Here is a 10493-nt window from a genome sequence, read left to right as displayed (position 1 = left end):
TATTGCTTGTGAATATTGTATTCATGTGAAAACTCCCAATAGGAATTTTTTTAAAAAGATGGGTATATCCCTAATAATACACCTACTGTAACAAATATAGGATGTATGAGACCTTTTGCTCAGGGTGAGATAGTTCCCTGTTATTAGTAGATATCTCCTTTTTCCTTTTTTCCAGAACTTTCCACATATCTTCTACCTTCAACCTCTTTGTTGAGTCAATGACTTTCCAGGTCAAGACAACCAAAGGCAAAATTTGTTTTTACAAAATACAGTTCATGCAACTAAGTAGCCAATTAATTCCTAATTATTAATTCCATGATAAGTTTCATTCCAGGTTGGTTGGTTGGTGACCTTCAGTCTTGAAAGACTATGGTATAAGCCTACAGCACCCGGTATTCCCAGGTGTGACAGTGCAATCCTATGCATGCTACTCAAAAGTAAATCAAGTGTGTTCAGTAACCCTTACTCTCAGGTAAGTGTGCACTGGATTACAGCCTGAGTAGCTATTCTGTAAAATTCACTGGGGATGTACTGGGTACCGGGGATGTGCAACACAATCCTATACATGTCTACTCTGAAGTAAGTCACACTGTATTTTATATAGAGCTTATTTTCAGATAACTCCATAATACTGCAGCCCAGGTCTCACTGTTCTCAATGGGACTTACTTCTGAAGAGACATCTATGCAGTTGTACCATTAAAAATTGTTTATCAGTCAGCCATGAATTTCTTTTTAACAACTTAATTCTGTCTGTAGCACTGTTTGTTTAGATGCCTTCTCTTAATGCAAAATTGGTCTACAAAGTCTGTTCCATGTACTGTTCAGTTTATAAAGCATTTACACAGCAGTTTCAAAGGTGCACACAAACAAAGGTTGTTAACTGCAACTAAAAAAAGAGGTTTCAGCAACATTTCCCTCCATTCTTTGACTGATCATTCACTTGAAGAAGCACTCCTGTCTGAAAGAACTGTGCTTCAGCAGCTGTTGTGAATGGTTATTGAAGCAGCTGGTTCAATCAATAATTTATTTGCCAAGCTTAAAAGGCCAAACCCATTCTATAACATATTCTTGAATCTTAACACCATTTGGTTACTCTCAGAAGCAAGAGCTTAGAATATATAAACAGGACAATGTGCCAACATTAAGACAGAAAACTTGTATGAACATTTTATTCTCTCTAGTGTATGTTCATATTGTAGTGAATGAAACAGGCAGCCCCATCCAATTGGGCCCCCATAGTGGCAGATCTCGTAATTTGCTGCCATAAGTACTGCTGCAGTGTGGCAAAAGCCATGGTGCCTTTATGCACTTTGGGGGTGCTGGGGCAAACAGCTGGAGCCCACACAAAGTGTGTCAGTGGCTCCCAGGTGTCGCACCAGTGCAAGTAAGGTGGTAGCAGGGCAGTAAGAGGGTGGGGGAGGATCAAGGTTGGGGGGGAGGTGGGGGCATTTCAAGAGTGGGAGGGGTGACTCTTGGTGGCACAAGTGCATGCCAGATCCTATTCCTATTTTCTGAGACTGATATGCCCCTTGCCTCTCTTCAGACTTAAGTCAGCAAAATAGGTGGTGTAGAACACAGGAGACCCATTGATGGCCAGGCAGCCTATGGAGAGGTAAGTTTAAAAAAAAAATTACCTCTCCTGTGCTGACTGGGCACCCCACCCACCAGTGGATGCAATGTGCACTCCAGCAGCTTGGTTGCATCATGTAGGATGATGGGAGATAAGACTGGGCTACAAGTTTTCTAAAGATTTTCCCAAATTAAGGAAGTTGCTGTTAGATTACTGAGACATTCAAAGAGGAAATGTACATTAACTGTCTATCCCATCCATCTGACTTGATGATGTTATGACTATTGATGAGCCTCCAATGGCTAAACAGAATGAACTGGGACAGAACCTTGATTAAGTTTGTCTTTGACTTTGCCAGTGCCATTCCATCCTAAGCACTAGAAATCGTCTTTTCAATAGGTACTGATGAGGTCAGGTCTTCTGACTGTATGGTTCTTTGTGCATTTATGATAATTGGAAGGCCTTTTCTCTGTTAGGCATGTCTGGAGAAGGAAAGAAAGAACCTTGAAATTAGTATTTAAATATTCTGTAAGAAAATTGCTCATTTATTCTTAAGAATTTTTAGAATCTAGACATAAATTATTAGGATACTTTTGCATTTCTCCCTCCCCCCCCCCCCCCAATTATTTCTAAAAAATTAGTTTAACTTTATTTCCACTGAGGACTTGTCCTCAGGATCATAAATACAGTCTTTTGTTGTAAATTCAAAATTGAATGTAATGATTTCAAGTAATCCTGTTTAAGGACTATGGACATAATACCTGCAATATGTTAGTGTGGGTTGTGCTGTATTTGTGATGCTTATGAAATTTATGGTGCAGTGCACATCTGAGTTCTTCATCATGAGTACAAATTGCAAGAGATTTCTAACATCTTTAACATCTGAAAATATTAGGTTTAATACCTACATACAAATGTTGGAACTAAATTTGCCATTTATAGTAAGTAAAACAAATACTGTATTCCAACTTCTTCCTTCCTTCCTACTTCATTTGTTAATTGTTTTCTCAATGCAATTTAAGGCCTAAACGTGCACATGACTAAAAATGTCATACAGACATTTTTGGGCAGCGACGGCAATGTGCAGTTTGTTGCTGTCATTGCCAGAATGACTCCAAGGGTGAGTGGGAGGGGCCGCTTACATGCACGTTGGGGTACCTGCAATACTTACTGTTTCCCCCCTCTAGGAACACTACTACCTTCTTCATAATTTATAAACCGTTAGCTGCCCCTCTTTAGTTTCTTCTTTCTCCCCTATTCTAAAAAGTCTCAAACAGTTCAGTTTTACCTTATAGGGAAAATGCTCTAATCCCTTGAACATGTTGATGTAATTTTGGAAAAAGGTCTAGAACATGACTGAAGATATGCAAGTCCTGAAGGGAGTCTCACTGAGCTATACTAGTTTTAATTCTGAAACAGCATCAGTATCTTAATTTAATAGATCCACATTTTGCCATAAACCAGCAAGCCTTTAAATTCACCATGCCGTCTGAAGACAGACAGAATAACTTACAAGACTGGAATGGAAATTTTAAACAGTAAAAAGTTCTTTTGGTGATTTAGACAATTTTCAAAATTAATGAAAGCTGATTTACTGCCTCTGAGCCTTAATTCCCTTAGAGGAAGTATATCACACATAATTTTTCAATGAGGTGGTCATCTCTAGAATAAAGCTCCCCTTAAACCACAAAGCTTCAACTGCAAGTGAAATTTATAGTTTTTATATGAGGAGAAACAAAAATGCCTCCTACTTTTTCTAAAAAAAAAACACAACAATTTTCAGGTCTCTGAGCAGAAAAGAATGATCTTCCACTTCCTTGTCCTTTCAGTTTAGCATCTTCAGTTTAGCAAATTTATCAAGCCAAACCTTGTGCTGAATGGCACAAATTACTGCCCAAGATTGGCAGACTCAAAAAGACACACGTTTAATTGCTTCCCCAAACCAAGTATGAAAGGCAGCTTTTAGCTGAAGTAAATCAGATGTTCTCTCACCAGAGAGCATTTCATTCATGTCAGTGAACATCATAATAAAGCACGTGTTCCAGTGTTCCATCGACTTGCCTGCTGAAAGCTTTCCTTTTTCAGTAGGCCTTTAATTTGCCTGGTAGCTAAGCTTGTTTCTATAACCTCCCCAGACATTTATCATTTTGTTTCTGCTGCAGACTACTGAATTTTGTGGTTACATTATAACTTTTTAAAATAATTTGTAGTGTTATAGATTTTTAGCAGCTTTGGACATCCCACATTAGGATGCAAAAGGAGGGCAGTTACATTCTACATAAATATCAATAAAATGCATGCAAACACATGTGCACATAAACACAGACAAACAATGTAATATTATTATTAATAGTAGAGTACTACTACTAGTAGTAGTTGTTGTAGTAGTAGTTTCAATGACTCTCGTTCTAATGCAAAATTATTTCTGAAAGGTGGAAAGCCTCAGTGCCAGCACATTGAATGACAGAGTTGTACATTAATAAGCTTAATATCACAGCTGGAGTTCTTAGAAGCTTTATCTTCAAGGCAATAAGCTATACTCTTCCTAATTTCTCTCCTGGGAGACTTTACTTAGGAGTCTTCACCTGGGGTGCATGGATGGGTTTCAGAACTAGGTGTAATGTCCCCTTACCTCCAGCCTGCAAAATTCCCCCACAGGATGCAGTGCAGCCTGAGCTGACCCTGCTGTACTGCTGCACAGTACATTGTGTACTGCACTGGAATTTGTGCTGGATTGGGCTGCCCAAAGTACTATGTCTTTCTGAAACATGAATGGCAAACATAGTATGCACTTCTGCTTGCTACAGAGAGTTGCTTATAGCAGGGATAGGCTGTGTTCTGGCACTTTGAATACATTCATATGGGGTTCCAGTTGCAAAACACAGAACATAACACTCCATGAGTAGATGAGCACTTCCCTATTACTGACAACAAAGGAAGATTATGGATTTATGCCAGCTTCTTGCTGCACCACTGAATTGCAGCCAGAAGCTGGCAGTAACCAAAATGCATGTTCACATGATCAAGTCTTATTCAAGTACGCCCACGTGAAGAGGCTGAGTGTTGCACATAAAATGAGACAGAACATTGAAAACAAGCTAAAACTACTTACGCAGGTGAAACAGATGAGTAGCAAGTAGAATAAAGCAAGAGAGAACAGCAACACTAGCTCTGTTCTGTAGTTGCTAGTTTTGTCTTCTTCTTTCTTCTCCTCCTGTTCCTCGGGACAGTCTGGAAAGCAAAATAGACACATTAACTTTAAAATACCAACAGTGCAATCAAAAACAAAATGCAATCAAACAACTGCACTATACCTGTTACTTTCAATGTAATGGTGCTATTTTGGTTGTAGTTTCCAACTGGTGCCCTTAAGACGCATTTATATGTCCCAGTACTATAACAGGTAACATTTGTAATCTCCAGCGAATCCCAGGTATCATTGGAAATAATGAAAGATTCGTTAAGTCCTCCTGAATAATCACGTTCCTTATTATGCAGCAGCTCCTTCCATTCATCACTGTTTTTATCAATCTGCAAAACATGTTAGCAGGTAGAGTCATGCCAGCAACCAACCAGAAGGTACTTATACCTCAGTCCTGAACAATAACAGGACCCAAATATGTCATGATTTTAACTTTCTAACTGCAGCACTTTCCGCCTATGCTGCAACCCATTCTACACTCTTATTTGCTATTGTATCGGTCATTTGGCATGAACACGTTTTTGCAATTTACAATATATTTGAAGACTGAAAAATGCTTCTCTGATGTATCTCAATAACGATTTAATCTGAACAAGCATTGACCAGCCACTTGTTATGCCCTCAACTGATGCATACTTCATGTTTGATTGCATTTGCTTCTCTATTCCATACTGTTGCCATTTTCTAACACAATTGTTAAAACCTACATTGGCTAGAATGTATAATTGTGTTACCTCCTGAATTGTCTGCACCTTGAACAATGATGCTGCATGACACAAACACTACAGAGAAAGGTCCCCAATGCACATTGTCTGTCCTGTGTGAAAATATCCTTAGGGTGGTTACTTTTGAGTCTGTGCCATTGATCTTTTATTGAATCAAATGAATACAACAGTATATACAGTAATGCAACAGTACATTTTCAATTTGTTCTATTCTTAGACTTATATAAATCAACACTGACAATATTTTGAATACATTTTAACCTTCCCTTAGTAATGCTAGAACTACCGGTAGGTTCTGGCAGGCCAAGCAGGGTAGGGCTATGTTCACACTGCCAAAGAGGTATTTGAAGGGGCAGAGACTCTTACTGGGGGCAAATAGACTGTCTAATTCAGGGGTGTCAAACATAAGGTCCACAGGCCGTTTACATCCCCTAGAAGCAATGTATCCGGTCCCCATGATAATTGGGATCTCTCATATCTTGAAATTATGAACAAGATTTGCACATTTTCTCTCCTGTCATTTGCTGCTAATGAGTTTCTATGTGAGAACAAAGTGCTTATTTCTGGCCATCATCTGCTTAATGATGTCACTTCCTGCTTAATTATATCACTTCTGGACCTCAGCAGGTGCCATGAGTGCTATTCAGTCCACTATATGAAACAAGTTTGACAACCCTGGTCTAATTCATTAATGAGTGAAATAATTTCCTTAGGGTGGACAACATCCTTCCCCTCCCAATAAAGTCTGACCCCATTCTCAATTGTCTGCCTTTGAAGATGGTCAAGGAATGTCTTGTGGTTGCCTAGCAACTGAGCATTCTTGTAAAATGGCAGTCACACAACTGGACATAGCAGAAAGATGAACCGTAGCAGGCATCCAATATCCAACACAGTGGTTCCAAGACAAATATCTCATGTGTTGAAGGGGCAAGCAAGCCTTGGTTCTGAGAAAGCTGATGGTCATGGGGCCTGCTGCACACCTCCTGTGTTATATGCATATATGGCATTGTAAGAGAACAGTAGCACTTGAACTTTGCTGAGAGAGAGACAGATGAGCGGCAATATTTTTTTTCCATTCACCAATGTGAATTGTTCAAGAACTGTACATAAGCATACACAACACATTTAGGAAAAACAAGGCAGGCAGCTCCTTCCCCACACACTCTGTTGGGTCTGTTGAAAAAAATAAAAGATGTGTAGACTCAAGTATAGATATATATGTGAGAGGAATGTTCTTATTCTGAATTCATACAAATGTATCATTTGAATGAACTCTCTTACTGCCCTTTACAGTGACAATTCTTTTTCATCACAGTGCTGTACAGTCATCTCCCTTATTACACATTCCTCCACAGCTGAACAGCCCTGTAATAATATTTTACCTGTAGAGACATCTAGTGGTAAATGGTTAGTTTTGACAGCAAGATCTGCCTTCTCATAGATTGTGCCTGGAAATGCTTTCTTAATTAATCACCTGTAAACAAACAGCCATAGTGAAATGGCATATGAGATTTTAAAATACTCTGGTTCTGGTTTGTGACTATATCAATGTTTCCTTTTACTTTCTCAAGCAATGGATTGTGAACAGATTCAAATCTTCCTAACTTGTGTAATGAGTAGGAAACATGAGAATCCATTTAAACATTTCGAGAATTTGTCTCCTCCTTACCCCAATGTAGTCAATATATAGTTTTGTTTTTTTAAATTACATCCTACCTTTCTCTAAATAGACTCAGAAGAACTCAATCAAAATTTAAAAACATTAAAATTATCAAAACTAAAGTTTAAAAAAACAAGTTCCAGCAAACAATGAAAAAATAATGAGATGGGTAAAAAGAACTAGAGCAAATGGATAGCAATAACAAATCAAAGGAAGCCAGAGAGGGTTGACTGAATTTTTTTTTTTTAAGTCTCAGCCTCCTCTAAAACTTGGTAAGGAGGCTCTAGCCATACCCTGCATAGGAAAGGGTCACCACCCAAAAGGCTGTCTCATGTGGGCACCTCAGACAGCAATGGGACCCGGAAGAGAACTTTCCCAGGCAATAAGGGCACAGGTAGATTTGTATGCAGGAAGCCTTCCTTAATATACCTTGGTGCCAAGCCATTTAGGGCTTCAAGGGTGCACTTCAAAGGCAGTCTTTGGCCGGTGCAAGTTGCAACTCTCTTGTGCCAGCCTAGGGGTATTGCAATTGTGCTATAAAGTATGTTTGTGCTGGCACCTAACTTGTACGGGATAACATGCAGGCCACTCAGCCTGCCTGTTCCAGCATAAGATTGGGCTGCCCAGGTCATAACCAGCACCTTGAAGCCCTTACCTCAAGGAGCCCACGAGCATGTGAACTTCCCCCATAGGATGCAGCAAGAGCCGTGCTGGTGCGGTTGCATCAGCACTAAGGATGTTATGCTATCTTGGACTGCCCTTCCGTCCAAGATACGAAGAAAAAAAGAAACATCCAATTTCAAAAACACTACTGTGACTCATAACCCAGTATTGGCAGTTACCTGCTGGAATGAGCTTCCACCCATCAGCTTTCACTGAAACAACCAATGTTGAGAATAAATGCATGGTAATGCAGGAAAAAAATGCTCCTGATGATGAATGGCAGACAATGAATGAATTTCTAGATACCCGTTTCCATTCTAACACAGTGTAACGGATGAGGACCCACTTTACTTTGTTATAGTTGGGGAAATGGGGCGGAAAGTTTAAAAAAAAAACCCGAACCATTTGGTGGCAAATTGAATGAATATATACATTCAAATAGTGCTCCTGAATGAAATGAAACACTGCCATTCTTCAAAGCCCGCATGAAAATTGCATAGGGTTGTGCTTTTTCAATGTTTTTATTTGCATAGTATGATTTCAGTGCAGCATTCCAAATTCTTGGGCTGCAGAATATGAATGTTTGATTACACACAAATGGAACAGTAAATAAGTACTATTAATTATCTGTGTTTGCTGTATGATGACGTGAAATGAAATCAACTGTTTCATCCTGTTCTGAACCTCTTGTCATTGCAATGGCATATACAGACAGGTTTTTATCACATGTAAGGCAGAAATGGTGGAACATATTGTGATCATTTGGATTTTTGCCCTCCATTGTTATTACAGAGCGACGCTAACACATGTTACAGTATTTTTAAATTCAGTTTCAACACAAGCATCAGAACTGAATTTTAGTATTTGTCAGGGACTTCTTGGGTGATATTTAGCAATATACTGAAATGAACTGAGGGTGCCCAACAATTGTGAAGCAAACCCTGAAAACTTTGTTGGCTTTATGATCATTAATTCTACACAAACAACAGCATACATTACACAGTCTCATCATCATCATCATCATTTTTTTTTAAGTAGTGGAAGTCAAAGGTTAATTGTTCCTATTTATTACGCAGTTCAGAGTGACCCTGTACAAGAGATTTAACCTAAGAGCTATTTGAATTTTATGGTCTGAAATGTCATACTATTTGTTGGAATTACTGTTTAATTGGTCCCTTGGGGGCTTTATACACTGTTTATTGATTAGGCCCTCAATAGATTATTTTTTTTAGTCATTAATTCTACAGTTTGGTTGCCTAGCTGCACTCTGTCATCTTCACTCACCACTACCATCTTCCAGGTTATCAAAGAATAATGATCCATTATGAAAAGAGAGTAAGAGAGGCCTTGTTAAACACTGAAACTTGATGATTTTGAATGACTGCAATTGCTACTAAGTGTTTAACATTTAATTAGTGCCAACTGTGCTGTAGTACAACAGAGAATACAGAAATGGTATGTACTCTGCTCAGAATGTTACAAACCCAAGATCACTTCACATTAAATCCTTTCTTCTACATCCAGTATACATCCAGCCATTCTCACCCATGCACTCATGTGGATAATATGACATGTGAACCAGTCAATCACGGACACAGCCTGCAGCAATTCTTGTTATTGTGACATCACGTTCTCTAGCCTACACAGTTAGTTATGGCTGTATCCACGGTTGTCCAAATTCATATATTATGGTATCCATCCATACAAGTCTTACATGGATGTATACCATGATGTTTGAATCAGGGCAATTGTCATAGCCATTGTGGTTCTTACTTGCACTGAGATGTTCAATAAAATGTCGATATAGGTGGGAAATCAAAGAAAAGTAAATTCTAACAGATTCTTACTTTATACCAGGAGACTGCACTATATGTGACCTCTGGGTCCCGATGAGCTTTGCAAGGGAGCAACACATCTTCACCATATGTTCCCAGGATAAGTTCTAGAGTTACATTAACAGGAACTCCATGACTCACATACCAAACTGCAAGACAGGACCCACAAACAAGGCATTTTTAATTCAGAAACCATTAAAAATTACAGAAAAATCATTAAGAAAAACACGGATTGTAAAGGCAAGAGTGAAGAAGGAAAAATAATGGAAGTTCAAAAATATGTTTAAAAAAAGAAGACTTACCCTGACTTAGGAAGACAAGCTGATACCAATATACTGAAGCCATGAGCATGCTGTAAAAGTGGATGATCATTGCTCTTTTCAGTAGAATGAAAGAATGACAGAAGTGAAAGTAGTGATGCCTAAAGACATTTACAAATAACTCGGGAAACACACAGTTGGGGATTCCCCCACCCCAAGCCTGTGAAGGCCACTGGCTGGTTGTAGGGGAAAGTCCCACTGTCTTTCCTTACTTCTCTCTTTAGTGACATTTAGACATTGTGATAAACAGAAACTCCAGTAGCCAGCAGTGAACATGTTATGTAAGGTCAATCTAAGACTGGCTAAATGTGTCATTGTAAATCCATTTTTAAAAAATAGTAACTGTAGAGGGCCCTGATCCAGATGATTACAGCATCAGGTTTCTCTCGCTTTTTCCTTTTTTCACCCTGTGCCATGGTCCCAAAACAAAAATCAACCCCTGAAGCTACTCTTTGAATTCACAGCAGCCTCCCTTGCAGGACAAACAGCAGCTTTTTGCACACCTCATCATCTATT

At 39.0% G+C, this 10493-nt stretch overlaps 1 protein-coding gene across 1 annotated transcript; it reads right to left on the bottom strand.

The window, feature by feature from the left end:
* Positions 1-920: 920 nt before the first annotated feature.
* CD83 (CD83 molecule) lies at positions 921-10029 on the bottom strand. The gene is made up of 5 exons (XM_066624455.1): positions 9960-10029; positions 9670-9806; positions 4887-5103; positions 4685-4803; positions 921-2054 (listed from the first exon to the last, which is right to left on the bottom strand). The coding sequence occupies exons 1-5, from the start codon at positions 10027-10029 to the stop codon at positions 1965-1967; spliced, it is 633 nt and encodes a 210-aa protein (XP_066480552.1). The 3' UTR covers positions 921-1964.
* Positions 10030-10493: the final 464 nt, after the last annotated feature.

This window comes from Tiliqua scincoides, chromosome 4, assembly GCF_035046505.1.
Source record: "Tiliqua scincoides isolate rTilSci1 chromosome 4, rTilSci1.hap2, whole genome shotgun sequence".
NCBI lineage: Eukaryota > Metazoa > Chordata > Lepidosauria > Squamata > Scincidae > Tiliqua > Tiliqua scincoides.
This window is presented reverse-complemented; position numbering and strand designations above follow the sequence as displayed.

Excerpts from the sequence above, each read along its gene's own strand:
- CD83 (XM_066624455.1), bottom strand. The coding sequence starts at position 10,029 with ATGATCATCCACTTTTACAGCATGCTCATGGCTTCAGTATATTGGTAT. Across the intron at positions 9,807-9,959 it reads GCTTGTCTTCCTAAGTCAGG|TTTGGTATGTGAGTCATGGA; the intron begins GTAAGTCTTCTT and ends CCTGTCTTGCAG. Across the intron at positions 5,104-9,669 it reads GTGCAGTCTCCTGGTATAAA|ATTGATAAAAACAGTGATGA; the intron begins GTAAGAATCTGT and ends CATGTTTTGCAG.